General features: G+C 49.2%; 1 protein-coding gene across 6 annotated transcripts in view; it reads right to left on the reverse strand.

Annotated features, from left to right (window-relative positions):
- The window catches only part of LOC140388218 (aminoacylase-1-like), a 96,152-nt gene that overhangs the window by 17,987 nt on the left and 61,645 nt on the right, over positions 1–16,520 (reverse strand). For 5 of the 6 annotated variants that reach the window (XM_072472019.1, XM_072472017.1, XM_072472020.1 and 2 more), the window contains exons 7-11: positions 11,792–11,881; positions 11,188–11,244; positions 10,771–10,844; positions 9,685–9,734; positions 1,872–2,016 (exon numbers count right to left, since the gene is read on the reverse strand). In XM_072472019.1, coding sequence (XP_072328120.1) covers positions 1,872–2,016; positions 9,685–9,734; positions 10,771–10,844; positions 11,188–11,244; positions 11,792–11,881 — 416 coding nt within the window. The remainder of the gene's footprint in view (positions 1–1,871; positions 2,017–9,684; positions 9,735–10,770; positions 10,845–11,187; positions 11,245–11,791; positions 11,882–16,520) is intronic. The other variant, XM_072472018.1, reaches the window with a different exon arrangement.

Here is a 16,520-nt window from a genome sequence, read left to right on the forward strand (position 1 = left end):
TCGGTGAGCACAAGGATAATGGGAAACAGGACACGGTGCGAGTTAAGATGCGAACACAGCGTTTTGGATGAACTGAAGGATACAGAGGGTAGAACGTCACTGACCAGTCAGCTACACGTTGGATAGGGCGGCATGGTGGCACAGTGGTTAGCACTGCTGTCTCACAGTGCCTGGGACCCAGGTTCAATTCCAGCCAACTCTGTGTGGAGTTTGCACTTTCTTCCCGTGTGTGCGTGGGTTTCCTCCGGGTGCTTCAGTTTCCTCCCACTGTCTAAAGATCTACAGGTTAGGTGGATTGGTCATGATAAATTGCCCCTTAGCGTCCAAAAGGTTGGGTGGGGTTTACAGGGATGGGGTGGAGGTGTGGGCTTAAGTAGGGTGCTCTTTCCAAGGGCCGGTGCAGACTCAATGGGCCGAATGGCCTCCTTCTGCACTGTAAATGTTGTGAATGTTCAAGACTAGAGGTAACAAAGGCACAAATGAGGGCTTCAGCAACTGATGAGCTGAGACAGGAGTGAAGTCGAGAGATATTACTGAGGAAGAAACAGGTGGTCTTAGTGTGTCATGTGAGAGTACCTTTAAGAAATGGGTGTTTAAGAAATGTACCTTTAAGAAACGGCTGTTTATCAGTGATGTCAAGGTGTGGGTGTAGCTGGGCTGCCTGTCAGCTTTTTACTTTCGTCTTAGGCTGTTTGCTGCAGGGTGTGTTTTAGTTTCGTTTTCAGAGCTGGATAGTTTTGGTCACAGCTAGAAGGTGTATTAGAGTCTCTTTCTGTAATCTAAAGACTGTAAATCGATCCTGGTGATTTAAAACTAATAACAGTAGTGACTTTAACCTGATGTGCTTCTGATAAAGGTTTTGTTTTTAAGTCATATGGATGTTAAAAAGGAAAGCTTAAAGGTTTACTTAGTGTTGTGGTCTTTGGTGGTTGTATTTGAATTGATGGTTGCTAAGATGTTCACTGTATGTTTTTAAAAGTTTAAATTGAGTTCATAGAATAAACATTGCTTTGCTGTAAAAAATACTTTTCCATTTCTGCTGTACCACACCTGTAGAGTGGGCCGTGTGCTCCCCCCATACCACAATCTATTAAAAGTTGTGGGTCAGGTGAACTCCATGATACATTTTGGAGTTCTCTAAACCCTGGCCCATAACAAGTGACAGTATAAATATGAGGTCAGTAGCCCATCACAGGATCAAATGTGACAGCAAAGTTACAAACCGACTAGCTTAATTTCTAGAGAGAGAAATGGAGCCAATGGAGAGATTGATACATGACTCCTTTTATCAATGGCTGACACACATCCCCCTTTACTGATATTCGAGATGGAATGAAGGGCTTGTCATATGTGGAGTGGTTGAGGACTCTGGGTCTGTACGCGATGGAGTTTAGCAGGATGAAGGGGGAATCTCATTCAAACTTACAGAATACTGAGAGTCCTGGATAGAGTGAACGTGGAGAGGATGATTCCACCAATACGAGAGACTAGAACCTGAGAGCAGAGCCCCAAACTGAAGGGACGATCCTTTAAAACAGAGATGAGGAGGAATTTCTTCAGACAGAGGGTGGTGAATTTGTGGAACTCATTGCCACAGAAGGCTGCGAAGGCCAAATCAGAGTGTCTTTAAGACAGCGATAGATAGGTTCTTGATTAATAAGGGGATCACGTTACGGGTAGAAGGCAGAAGACTGGGTATGAGAAAAATATCGGCCATGATCAAATTGCGGAACAGACTCCATGGACCGAATGGCTTAATTCTGCTCCCATGTCTTACGGTCTGATATCTCCCTTTACTGATATATGACACATATCTCCCTGTACTGATATAACCGAGAACAACAAAACCAAAAAAACAGACCCAGTCATACCTTAAGGTCCACAGTTGGGGGGATCCGGATATCAAAGCTGGCCATTAGCTCCTTGGGGACTACATTATGGGCCACACCGCCTTGTAAGAAGGTCAGATTGACAGTGGTGACATCTCCCAGAGTCAGGCACGCACTCAGATTCAATCTAAAACATAGACCAAGAGCATGGTTATAGCTGCGGCTGAGTTACTGCCCTGTACCTGTGTTCTCGAAACCCGTGTTTGTTGTCTCAGATGTCTCCACCCCATCCGTACCTTTCGTTATTTTACAGGTGCTGCCATGATTTCACCCTTTTAGATTTTCCACCTCATCTCGGTCACCCAAGACTGAGAGCCACCCTGGTCACTCTGCTCTGAGCTCGCCCCACCGTAACTCTGTCCTCTATGGGAATGGCTGGCCAAAAAGGACACACCTTTACTCCAGAGGTTAAAAACAGGAAGCACTGGAAACATTCTGACGAAAGCTCACTGAAGCAGCCAATTCACTTTCTCTCCACAGACACTGCCACGGCCGACTGGCTGAGCATTTCCACAGTTTCCTGTTTTTATGATGATTTCCAGCATTGATGGGATTTTGCTCTGCATCAGTCTCCAAGAGTGGTCTCAATGTTGATCAGTACATTATCAACCGTGCTTGTAATGGTTGGGAAATGCATGGTGGAGGAGCAGTCAGTTTGGGGGTGGATGGAGGCGGCCTTGTGTAAGGGGATAAGGCTTAAGGCACTGTTGTTGGCGCCCCTTCTATTCTAGCCGGTCAGTTACTCCACGAGCCTGGTGGGGGCATTTGGAACCAGTGTTGACAACACTTTGGGTTGGAAGGCAGGTCTGTGTGGCCGCTGATTTGCAATTATCATCGGTTTGCGCCGGCGGAGTTGGATGCGAGGTTCCAGGGGTGGCGATAGGTGTGGGGATACATTATTTTAGGGATTTGATTGTGGGAGGGAAGTTTGCAGGCCTGGAGGAGATGGGGGGGACGGGGGGGGGGACACATATCAGTTGCCGAAGGGGAATGGGTTCAGGTATCTGCAGGTTGAGGAAGGATGAGCCCTTGTTTCCGATTCTGCTTTCCCCGGTGTTGCAGGATAAGCATCTGTCCGAGGATGAAATAGGGGAGGGCAAGGTTGCAGACATGTATGGGGATTTGATGAAGAAGAAGAATTCTCCCGTGGAGGAGGTTAGGTGTAAGTGGGAGGAGGGGTTGGGTGGGGCATTGGGGCCAGGGGTATGGAGTGAAACTCTGAGGAGGGTGAATGCATCCTCATCTTGTGCAAGACTAGGCCTTATTCAATTTAAGGTGCCGCAAAGGGCCCACATGACAGTGTTCAGGATAAGTTGGTTCTTTCCCAAGGTGGAGGATGGGTGCGGGTGGTGTGCAGGGGAGGCCGGTGAACCACGTGCATAGGTTTTAGGGTGTCCGAGGTCGAGGGGGTTTTGGAAGGGATTTTCGGACAAAATGTCAAAACTCTGGGAGTAGAGATAGGTCCGGATCCGGAGGTGGTGATATTTGGAGTGTTGGAGGATCCGGGAGTACAGTGGGGAGGGAGGCTGACTTGTTGGCCTCTGCCTCCCTGATAGAGCGAAGACGGCTATTGGTGTGCTGGAGGGACTCCCTGGAACATAAGAGCATAAGAACTAGGAACAGGAGTAGGCCATCTGGCCCCACAAGCCTGCTCCGCCATTTAATGAGATCATGGCTGATCATGAACCTCGCATCCAACCCCGCAGGCGCAAACCGATGATAATTGCAAATCAGCGGCCACACAGACATGCCTTCCAACCCAAAGCGTTGTCAACACTGGTTCCAAACACTCAGTGCCACTGAGTGCCGCTGAGTGCAGGGGCACGGGTCAGCGATTTGGCAGAGTTCCTGCATTCGAAAAAGATCAAGCTCTCCATTCGAGGTCCGGAGAAGGAGTTCATCTCGAGGTGGAAACTGTTCATCGACTTGGTTAAGGGGTATTGAGTTGTCAGCGGGAGTTTTGTTTTTCGTTTGCGTGGGGGGCTGGGGTGAAAAACTGGAAAAGGAGGGCAGATGTTGGTGTGGCAGTGAGGTGAATGGGGGGGAGGGGGGGGGTTGTTGGGGGGAGTGCAGGGAGGGAGGGATTTATTTCCTGTTGCCGCGGTTGACTTGTATATTACTTGGTTATGTTTATATTGAAAATGTCTTCAATAAAACGTTTTTTTAAAGTTATTACAGTCAAATAGAGCTGTATGTGGGAATACATTGGGAAGGACAAAAGTAATTATGCATGATGTAGATATAGGAAATGCTATTCCCATCAAACAACATCCATACAGGCTCAATCCACTAAAGTTAGCAAACCTGTTTTCCCTTCAGCACCGCAGCCATCCCTGATGGATGAAATCTTACGGCTGGCGAGGGTTTGACGGGGGGGGGGGATCTTGAATATCTAAGGGTGGACCATTTCATCGGAACCTGTACCGCTTGATCAGGTGAAGATGAAATGGGAGGAGATGTTGGGACCCACCCTAGATGAGGATGTGTGAAATGAGGCCCTTTGGATGGTGTTGGGGACAACTGTGAGGGGGGGGGTGGTCAGGCTGTGGCAATGGCTGGGGCGGGGCACACCAGAAGGACCCGCCCCATCACCAGCAGATCTTGCAAGACAAGGCGCATGATTAAACCGCGGGCCGGGGTGTGGTGGTAGTGGGGGTGAGGGTGGTGCGGGGGTGGGGGGTGAGGATGATGTGGGAGTGGTATTGGGGGGGGGGGGGTTGACACACGTGGCATGGGGACCACAACTCAGTGGGGTCTCACTTCCTTGCCCCATGGCCGATCTCCACCCTGGTGACTTCCCTTTCCTCTGGGCCGCCAACCACGTCCAAGCCCACTCCTAAGCTACGGTCAGGAGAGTATGTTCGGTGATCCCCCTCCAGTTTTCTTCTGTTCCCGGTGATTACGGGCAGCCTAGGGAGACCGATGACTCGAACAATGGTCTCGTGCCCCCCCTCCCACCCCCCCCACCCCCCCCCCCCAACCTGGAGATGGATGGAAGATGTTCCTGATCAAGGATCTGTTGCCAAAGAGGGAGGCAATAAAGGTGGAGATCCAGGTGGCAGTCAAGGTGGCTGTGACAGAGGCACTGGTCACCATGCAGTCGACGATCGATGGTGTGGGGAAGAAGCTGGAAACTCAAGAGAAGACAATCCTGGAGCTTGAAAAAGCATCGACAGACCAGAGCAACAGGATTGTTGCTCTGGAGGCCGAGATTGAAAGGTTGGTGACAACCCAGGGGAGCCTAAAGGGGAAGGTTGAGGACTAGGAGAACCGGTCCTGGCATCAGAATATACGGATCATGGGCCTGCCAGAGGGATCATGGGCAGGGGCCCGACAGACTATGTGGCCCAGTTGCTGGGCAACCTGGTCGGGAAGGACAGCTTCGCCAAACCGCCGGAGATTGATAGGACACACAGATCACTCCGACTGAAGTCCAAAACGGGGGAGCAGCCAAGGGCAATAATTGCCAAATTGCATCGGTATCGGGACCGGGAGAAGATCCTATGTCGGGCTCAGAAGACAAAGGCGAGCAACTGGGAAGGACACAGAATCCAAGTCTACCAGGGCATTGGGGCAGACCAGGCAAAGCGCAGGGCCGAATTCAACCAGGCAAAGTTGGCCCTGGACAGGAGTGGAGTGAAGTTTGGAATGTTGTTTCCAGCCAGGCTATGCGTCACAATCCAAATGAAAGAATATTATTTCAATACCCCTGCAGAGGCAGGCGACTTCGGACAAGGGGCAGGAGAGACAGCGCTGAGGGCGAAACAGAGGAAGGAAAAAGGGGAGAAAGAAAAAGAACAATGAAAGACTTAAACCATGTTTGCGCGGGACAGTTCTGCCTCACTCTGAACAACAAAAATGTTAAAACACAGCAAAGGGCAGGGACAGCGGAGCACAGGAGAACAACAATCTAGTGGGCTGAAGAAAGAGGTAAGATCAGCCCCAGGAGGGGCACCACCACACTAGCTGGGGAAAGCTAGCTCAGGAAGTATGAGAAGGGGGGGGGGGGGGGGCCGCAGCGAACCTCCCGGCACAGAGGGAGCATCTGGCAGGGGGGGGGGGGGGACCCAGAGGCAGGGAGGGAGAGTGCAAAGGGGGAAATAGGGAAGGAGGGACACAGGGAAGGGGGGGAAGGTAGGCAGCAGGGGGGGGGGGGGGGACATAAGGGATAAGAAAGGGTTGGTTTGTGATTGGCTTCAGCAGGTAAGTTGCAGGTTGAGGGAAAGAGATGACACCACAAGCAGCCACTTTAGTGGGTCCCTGGGCAAAGGGAAACCCCGAAGCACAGGGGCGCGTCCACCAAGTAAATATGGTTGATCCCGCAGGAAGGGGGGGGGGAAAAAACAGAAATCCCCCACCAGTATTATCACCTGGAATGTCAAGACACACTTGAGAAGTTTGAAAGCCGACAGTCTTCCTCCAAGAGACGCACCCGAGGGAAAAGGACCGACTGCGGGTAGACAGACCTACCACTCATGGTACGGGACGAGGGATAGGGGGTAGCCATACTGATTAGCAAGAGGACAAAGTTTATGGTGACAAGGACGGTTATGGACGAAGGAGGACAGTACGTCATGGTCAGCGGTGTCCTGGACAGGGCACCGGTAGTCTTGGTAAACGTGTACGCACCGAACTGAGATGACACAGATTTCATAAAGACCGTGGCTGAAATCCCGGACAGCGACACACCAACTGAACATGGAGGGACTTTTACTGTGTGCAGGACTCATTGATGGACTGATCAAACCCCAGAATGGTGCAAAAGACGGGCATGGCTCGGGAATTGGGAGCATTCATGGAACAGATGGGGGTTGTGGACCCATAGAACATAACAGCGCAGTACAGGCCCTTCGGCCCACGATGTTGCACCAAAACAAAAGCCATCTAACCTACACTATGCCATTATCATACATATGCTTATCCAATAAACTTTTAAATGCCCTCAATGTTGGTGAGTTCACTACTGTTGCAGGTAGGGCATTCCACGGCCTCACCACTCTGCGTAAAGAACCTACCTCTGACCTCTGTCCTATATCTATTACCCCTCAGTTTAAAGCTATGTCCCCTCGTGCCAGCCATTTCCATCCGCGGGAGAAGGCTCTCACTGTCCACCCAATCTAACCCCCTGATCATTTTGTATGCCTCTATTAAGTCTCCTCTTAACCTTCTTCTCTCCAACGAAAACAACCTCAAGTCCATCAGCCTTTCCTCATAAGATTTTCCCTCCATACCAGGCAACATCCTGGTAAATCTCCTCTGCACCCGTTCCAAAGCTGCCACGTCCTTCCTATAATGAGGTGACCAGAACTGTACGCAATACTCCAAATGCGGTCGTACCAGAGTTTTGTACAGCTGCAACATGACCTCATGACTCCGGAACTCAATCTCTCCACCAATAAAGGCCAACACTCCATAGGCCTTCTTCACAACCCTATCAACCTTGGTGGCAACTTTCAGGGATCTATGTACATGGACACCGAGATCCCTCTGCTCATCCACACTTCCAAGAATTTTACCATTAGCCAAATATTCCGCATTCCTGTTATTCCTTGCAAAGTGAATCACCTCACACTTCTCTACATTAAACACCATTTGCCACCTCTCAGCCCAGCTCTGCAGCTTATCTATGTCCCTCTGTAACCTGCAACATCCTTCCGCACTGTTGACAACACCACCGACTTTAGTGTCGTCTGCAAATTTACTCACCCACCCTTCTGCGCCCTCCTCTAGGTCATCTATAAAACTGACAAACAGCAACGGCCCCAGAACAGATCCTTGTGGTACGCCACTTGTAACTGAACTCCATTCTGAACATTTCCCATCAACTACCACCCTCTGTCTTCTTTCAGCTAGCCAATTTCTGATCCACATCTCTAAATCACCCTCAATCCCCAGCCTCCGTATTTTCTGCAATAGCCTACCGTGGGGAACCTTATCAAACGCTTTACTGAAATCCATATATACCACATCAACTGCTCTACCCTCGTCTACCTGTTCAGTCACCTTCTCAAAGAACTCGATAAGGTTTGTGAGGCATGACCTACCCTTCACAAAGCCATGCTGACTATCCCTAATCGTATTATTCCTATCTAGATGATTATAAATCTTGTCTCTTATAATCCCCTCCAAGACTTTACCCACAACAGACATGAGGCTCACCGGTCTATAGTTGCCGGGGTTGTCTCTACTCCCCTTCTTGAAGAAGTAGGTGTAGAATATAAGTTGTATATAATCTTAAGAAATGTTCAACGTTAAAAGGGCTTTAGAAAAATGCTGGTTCATTTTTGTTTTTAGAGGGGAGGTGACGATTTGAAGATGTTTGGAAACTTGGATAATAAATGTAGTGAGCAATTTAAGGCTTAAAAGCCTGGGATTAGAATGTATGTTTTTATCAGAAATCTGTTCTGCAGGGCCTGGGTGGTTTTAGCAGCCAGCAGGTGAAATTGACAAAGGAATGTGTTTTTAAGTCTGGGATAATGCATAATAATTTGCCTGGGGAAGTCCCTGGGGAGTTAATTTGCTTTGTAGCCTGCACAGATGTTATTTTTCAGCTTGGGGAGATGAGGTCATTGCTGGGTAGAGCCAAGGAAGGCAGAGAGACATTTTGAAAAGCTTTAGAGAGGCAGCTGGTGGAGAAACTATGGAGAGAGGAGTTGAATTCTCATCTGTCCGATGCGGAGTCCACAATTCTTCCACGGTAAGATAGATTGAGATCTGTACGTTTCATGGGAAATTGTGTAGTAGTGTTTAAGGTGTAAATTGGAAGCTGTTCTTTTTTGGGTGTGAAGTTAATAAGTTTAATATTGTAGTTATAATAAAGTTTTGTTTTAAAAATACCAAAGCCCTATTTTTCCATGCAATCACGCCTGGAGCGAATCATTCTTTCTGCACTATCTTTCAAATAAATTAAAATATTGGGGTTTCAGTCCAGTAGCCTAGCCACTCTTGGGGTCTGGTCTGGGATCGTAATACTATAAATAAGTGGCATTTGACCTGTATGTGTGAATTTTGCTTAACTGAAAGTTTAGGAGTAGGTGGAAAAGTTAGCTCAAAGACCTCTCTTTATTTTTTTTAAGAACTGTTTAACTGTTAATTGAGGGGTGGCAGTGGTTAGCATTGTTGCCTCACAGCGCCAGAGACCCAGATTCAACTCTGGCTTTGAGTGACCGTCTGTTTGGAATTTGCACATTCTCTCCCTGTCTGCGGGTTTCCTCCAGATGCTCCAGTTCCCTCCCACCGTCCTGGCCCTCTGTGCAGGTTAGGAAGATTGGCCATGCTAAATTTCCCCTTAGTGTCCAGGGATCTGTAGATTAGATTGGGTTACGTGGATAGGCCGGGGGAGTGGGCTCGAGGGGCCAAATGGCCTCCTTCTGCACTGTAGGGATTCTATGGAAAATCTGTTTTCGCCTTGGTTGTCAATAGGGTTAATCCTGGGTTAATAATGTTTGTTTCACTGGAATCACTCCTGAGGGTGAAGTATCCTTTCCTCACAGTTCTCAAATTGAAAAATTGTTTGGGTTTCTCGGCCAGCTTCCTGGTATAAATTGGGGTCTGGTCCGGTACCGTAACAATGAATTAATGACATAGATGACGAAACAGACAATCATGTCAGTCACCATCTACTATAATGGTTCAGAATTCCCTCAGTACTGCAGTTTCAGGTCAGACCATGGGGGGGGGGGGGGGGGGGGGGGGGTGCGTCTGGAGTGAGTGCTCAGAAGTAGCTCCAACAATCCAGTCAAGAAAATGGCACCAACCCAAAGATGACATAACCGGAGACACAACGGAACCTCACCTCGTCTTCTCCTTCTCTCTGAAGTCCAGGAATGAATTGAGAACTCTGCGCTGAAATATTTTTTTTAAAAAACGAAAAAATTAATGAGGCTGTAAGTTAAATTTCCTCAGCGTTAACTTCCCAATCCTCACCGGGGAATGGCAATGCTGTTTGATGCCAAGCAACAATGATTAGATCAGAGATGCGGGGCAGGAGGGGAGCGGAAAGAGGTGGCCAGGAGAGTAGGGGAGTAGGCATGGGGCCAGGGATGCGGGACAGAGGGGGAGCAGGGGAGGTGGGGACAGGGAGTGGGGAGGGGAGGAAGGTGGGAGGGAGGGGCCAAGAGTTCAGGGGGGAGGAGGGAGGGGGCCATGGGTGCGGTGGTGGGGGAGTGGGCCAGGGGTGTGGGAGAGGGAGGCCAGGGGTGCAGTGGAGGGGTGCCGCAGGTGCGGGGGAGAGTAGGGTGTCGGGGGGCACCAACAGTGAGGGGGTGAGGTTGGGCCATAGGTGCGAGTGAGTGGGGGGTGTCAGTGGTGCGAGGGAATGGGGGCTAGGCATTTGGGGGAGGGGGAAAGGATTTGAGGGTATGCCAGGGGTGCAGGGGAGAGGGGGCCAGGCATACGGGGGAGAGGTGATACCAGAGATACAGGGGGCAGGGGAGGCCAGACGTTCAGGAGTGGGGAGAGCCAGGCGTTCGAGGGAAGGGGGAGGGGTAAGGGAGGGGTGCCTGGGTGCAGGTAAGCGGGAGACAGGTGTGCGGGGGAGGGAGCACCAGGGGTGTGGGGGAGGGAGCACCAGGGGTGTGGGGGAGGTGGGAGCCAGGATTCGAGGGGCAGTGGGGGTTGCCAGGGGTGCTAGGTGAGGGGGGGGTAGCGTGTGGGGTAGGGAGTGCTGGTGGTGCAGGGCAGGGGGAGGCCAAGGGTGAGGGTAAGGGTGAGGGTAAGGGTGTGGGTAAGGGTGGGCCACGGGTTCGGGGGAGGGGGGGCCACGGATTCGAGGGGGGTGGCCTAGGGTTCTGGATTGGGCAGATTTGTTACTGGAATAGGAGTTGTGGGATTCAGTAACGCGGAGAGACTGGGGAGAGTGTCACTAAAATTCAACATTTACCAGCTTTTCAGCTGCATTGTTCTCTATGAAGCGGGATCCATGTCCTGGACTCCCCGGGCACCGGACTGTAACCCCTAGAGAGACACATGTGATTTAGGATAGGGTTATTTCAGCATTCTCACCCCTTCACTCATCCACCCCAACTCCCAGGAGGTCAGTACTGGGAAGAGGATTCTCTTCTTTTCCAGTCATCCGCTGGCAACTTCCCCATCAAACATTCCCAAGGCAGGTACAACACAGAATTAGATACAGAGCAGAGCTCCCTCTACACTGTCCCCACCAAACACTCCCAGGACAGATATAGCATGGGGTTAGGCACAGAATAACGCTTCTTATCTATCCCCAATGTTACCCCACCCACAACCTCTCAAGAGGCACTGCACATCTGTTTGCACCCATGAAATTTGAAGTACTTACACCACACGTTCCTCTCACCGTAGTACACCGTGTAGCCATTGCTGGGGTTAGCCAGACCTGGGGACACAATGGGGAATATTAGCAATCGTATTCATGGCCAGAAGGAGAGAACTTCACAGTTAATATCAGCCCTGATATCTCAGGTAAGAGCAGAAACAGATGAGCCGGTTACTGCACACTAAGTCAATCAAGCTACAGTCTGATCTGGGGACTCAGGAGATGAAAATCACAGGAGGAGTCCATTCTTGATCACAGCCCAGCGTTAGCAAGTAGCCGACACCTGAAGGGGGTGGAAGAGGGGGAGATCGTGTTGGGGGTGGGGGGGTGGGGGCGCCAATCCATCACTCCAGGATAGAAATCACCTTGCAGCCGCTTCTTAAGTGGGCAAATCAATCACCACTCTGCCAAAGTCGTCACCTGGTGCTTCTCCACAAAGGACAACACACAGACAGCAGGGCACCCCTCTCTCTCTGATACTGGCACAGGATTGGGCACAAGGAGATCTTGTCTAGATGCTGGTCCTGGCACCTTCTTAACACACGAGAAAGCAAAAAAAAGAAATAACGGAAGACAGGCAGAAAAATGGAGAAGAAAGAGGTCCTACCTTCATCAAGACCAAAGCCGATGTTCAATGCCCTGAACTCCTCCTGTTTAACAAACGTTGCCATCCCATTCTGACCCCCAATTTCTTCATCTGCATCACAGAAAATCGCTTCAGACACAGCAATAGAAGATTGGCCACTTCATATTTGGCAAGACTGCTGCGCCCACCTACTCCGTGCCTACCTCCCCCTCACCCTGCAGCCACCTTCCCCTCGCCCATCTCCCCCTTACCCACCTCCCCTGCTCCCACTTCCCCTGCACCCATCTCCCCTTGCCCTGCGTCCACTTCAGAGAGCTAGTGCAACAAGGTCAGCAATAGAGTGGAAGGGAGGATTGAGAAGGTAAAGGACTTGGTTTAACATCCTATCCGTGGGACTCTTATATTACCTTCTTTTTTAAAAATAAATTTAGAGTACCCAATTCATTTTTTCCAATTAAGGGGCAATTTAGCATGGTCAATCCACCTAACCTGCACATCTTTGGGTTGTGGAGGCGAAACCCACGCAAACACGGGAGGTAGCACTGTGGATAGCAAAATTGCTTCACAGCTCCAGGGTCCCAGGTCTGTGCGGAGTCTGCACGTCCTCCCCGTGTGTGCATGGGTTTCCTCCGGGTGCTCCGGTCTCCTCCCACAGTCCAAAGATGTGCAGGTTAGGTGGATTGGCCATGATAAATTGCCCTTAGTGTCCAAAATTGCCCTGAGTGTTGGGTGAGGTTACTGGGTTATGGGGATAGGGTGGAGGTGTTGACCTTGGGTAGGGTGCTCTTTCCAAGAGCCGGTGCAGACTCGATGGGCCGAATGGCCTCCTTCTGCACTGTAAATTCTATGATAATCTATGAATGTGCAAACTCCACACGGACAGTGACCTAATGCCGGGATCGAACCTGGGACCTCGGCGCCGTGAGGCAGCAGTGCTAACCACTGTGCCACAGTGCTGTCCTTTATTTTACCCTCCATGAGAATCGGTAGTCTGGTTGGTGGCTTTACTATTATTAATTACTCACTTGAATAGACTTCAATAAGAACGGGGTAAAAATTTAGAAACAAAATATCAAACAATACATTAAAAAGTCAAGCACATGGCAAAAAGCATAAAGCACAAAAGGAAATTACTTTAACACAAACAAACAGATAGATGATTCAAGAATTCAGGAAGAAAGACCTCGACCGCGAGGTTCTATTTTTAAGGGAATTCTTATCTTTGGTTTAACCCTTCATTTACGTTCATTGGCTTCTAATTCTCAGCTGAGACCTCCTGGTTTGTTCAAATGAATGTCTGTTCCTTAGAGGTAACTTGTTAATCAAACATTGGACATTACTTAAGATTGACTGGTGCCTTTCAAAACTCAGCGTCTGCGTGTGCAATCTTTGGAAAATTACTGGATATGTTTCTCACACTTTCCATGTTACGCAGCTTGTTGGAGACCTTGCTAGAACCGATTAGTTGATTAGACACAGTACAATACATTCTTAGTCTGAATACACTGGAATGCAATCGTTAATTCATTATGTGAGACAATGACTGGATTCCCAGTCAAGACTCTTTTAATATATTTACTTCTTAACTACATGCATTCAACGAGCAGCTATATGAATAAAACTATGAATAAAACAATCCTATACTATCTGAAAAAGGTTTTCCAACAGTGCAGCATTCCCTGAGTATTTCATTGGGGGGGGGGGTGTTAACCTAGGTTTTTGTGATCAAACTTCTGTAGTCAGGCTGAATGTTGCCTTTAAGCTGCCTATAGGAACACAAGAAATTAGAGGAATAGACCATTCGGCCCATCGACCTTCCACCATTCAATACAATCTTGGGGTCCACTCCATTTTTCCACCCACTCTTCATAACGAAATAGGGATACGGTATATTAAAACAAACTTTATTACTAACACAATATTAAAATATCTTTAACATCACACTGGAAAATAGCTTATAATTACCCCTTAAACATTGCTACTCAACACAGTGAATACAGTAACCCTTAACTGCTATTTTTTTATCCAAATCGAACATCAAAAAATCTCAACTCTCAATCCACTTTAAATATCATTAACACATAGGAATACCTGCTGTACAGAGATGGTCTTTGAGAAAGAGAGATCTGACTCCTGTCAGAACCATGCAGAAACACCGGACTGCATTTCTTAAAAAGAGGCTTCTCAGCTCACCTTCTAATCAGACAACTCTGAACTGCTTTGGTGGTGCTTGACCTTCTGAGAGGTGGTACTGTTACTCACTCAGTCACGGGGACAGATCACTTCCCTTCAGGGTACCTCTGGACCTGAAGCTCCGGGTTAAGTCCAATGCCAGGACTTGTTGACCACAGAAGGAGCGTTCATACCGTGGTTCACTGAGTTGATAATCAGCTCTGGAACTCTTCCATCACTTCCCCCACTATTCCCCACAGGGCGAAAAACAGTGTGGGTGCAAAGATACACTAAAAAAAAAAGTTCAGACAAATGAAGAGGGAGTTTTGGAGATGGGATGCACTCCCGCTGTCACTGGCGGGGAGGGTGCAGACTGTAAAGATGACAATCCTCCCTAGATTTCTGTTCGTCTTCCAGTGCCTCCCGATCTTTATCCCATGGTCCTTCTTCAAAAGGACTGGCAAAATCATCATGAGCTTTGTCTGGGCGGCAAAATCCTCGCGGGTGAAGAAGGCGATGCTTGAAAGGAGCTGCAGCAAGGGGGGACTGGCATTGCCGAGTCTGATCAACTACTACTGGGCGGCTAACATAGCCATGATAAGGAAGTGGATGGTGGGTACGGGGTCTATCTAGGAGTGAGTGGAGGTGGCTTTGTGCAGGGGCACCAGTTTGGCAGCCCTGGTCACAGCTCCCCTACCGCTGTCGCCAGCCAGGTACTCCACCAGCCCGGTAGTGAGAGCAGCCCTGCGGATATGGGGCCAGTGGAGGAGGCATGTGGGGGGGGGCGTCTGTCTGGGCTCCAATATGTGATAACCATCGATTTGCCCCTGGGAACATGGATGGAGGGTTTCGAACATGGCGACGGGTGGGGGTGGGGAGGGTGAGCGATATGTTCCTGGAGGGGAGCTTTGAGAGTTTGAGGGGCTTGGAGCAGAAATTTGGGCTGGTAAGGAGAAATGACTTTAGGTACTTACAGGTGTGGGACTTTGTACACAGACAGGTCCCATCCTTCCCACGCCTCCCGCCAATAGGGATCCAGGACAGAATAGTCTCTAGAGGAGGAGGAGGAGAGGGTAGAGTCTCAGATATCTACAAGGTGCTCATGAAGGGGGAAAGAGTCCCAGAAGGAGGAACTGAAACTCAAATGGGAGGAGGAGTTTGGCGGGGAGATGGAGGACGGACTTTGGGCGGAAGCTCTGAGTAGGGTAAACTCAACCGCAATATGTGCCAGGCTCGGCCTGATTCAATTTAAGGTCGTTCACCGGGCCCACATGACGGTAGCTCGGATGGGCAAATTCTTTGGGGTAGAGGACTAGTGCGCTAGATGCGCGGGAGGACCAGCGAACCATGTTCACATGTTTTGGGCATGTCCTAAGCTTAGGGGGTACTGGGAGGGATTTGTGGGGGTTATGTCCTGGGTGCTGAAAACAAGGGTGGTGATGAGTCCAGGGGTGGCAATTTTCGGGGTTTTGGAAGACCCGGGAGTCCAGGGGGAGAAAGAGGCAGATGTTCTGGCCTTTGCTTCCCTAATAGCCCGGCGGCGAATACTGCTGGCATGGAGGGACTCAAAACCCCCGAAGACCGAACTATGGCTTTCGGACATGTCAAGTTTTCTGGGTATGGAAAGAATTAAGTTCGCCTTGAGGGGATCTGTACTGGGGTTCGCCCAAAGGTGGCAACCATTCATCGACTTCTTTGCGGGAGAGTGAACATCAGCAGGGGCGGCGGGGAAGATTAGAGTAGAGTAGGAGGGATAAATAGGCGGGTAGTGTCTAGGGGAGAGGAGCGGGCATGTGCAGTATGGTTTGATTGAAGTATTGGTTTTATATTGATGTTTGCACATTTCTGTTATCTGTAACTGTTTACAATGCCAAAAAATACCTCAATAAAATTGTTTGTTTAAAAAAAACGTTCAGGGCAGAAGGGAGAGTAAGCTGCAAAAAGAAAAACCAAGTTGCATCACATTCGAGGCAGCGAGCAAGAAATTAAATACTTTTTGGTTTTCGCAGGAAACACTTGCTCATCCTAAATTGCCCTTCGTGTCCAAAAAGGTTAGGTGGGGTTACTGGGTTACGGGGATAGGTGGAAGTGTAGGCTTAAGGAGGGTGCTCTTTCCAAGGGCTGTTACAGACTCAATGGGCCAAATGACAAATGACCTCCTTTCTGCACTGTAAATTCAATGATTCTATGAAGCTGCTCCGGCAAGAGAGAGAGAGTGAGAGAAAGAGCAAGAGAGAGAGCTTCTGCTTTCGAATGCTCTGCCCTCTGTCTTTTTAAATGAGTTTTCACACCTTGCGGCTATCTTCAAAAGCGATGAGCCTCATAATAATAATAATCCTTCACAATGTCAAAACTCCATCTAAACCCGAACAAGTAGACTTAGCGGACAAGCTAACCTTTAAATTCCAAGTTATCCTTAATGTCTTCCATTTTCCAACCTTATCATCTTGATCTCGCTGATTTTAAAAATCTACTTAAATAATTCAGGTTTTCTACATTTCTTGGATTTCAGTCAGTCAGCGCCTCCCCATAATACCATAGAAAAGTTACAGCACAGAAGAAGGCCATTCGGCCAATC

The sequence above is a fragment of the Scyliorhinus torazame genome, chromosome 13 (genome assembly GCF_047496885.1).
Source record: "Scyliorhinus torazame isolate Kashiwa2021f chromosome 13, sScyTor2.1, whole genome shotgun sequence".
Taxonomy (NCBI): Eukaryota; Metazoa; Chordata; class Chondrichthyes; order Carcharhiniformes; family Scyliorhinidae; genus Scyliorhinus; species Scyliorhinus torazame.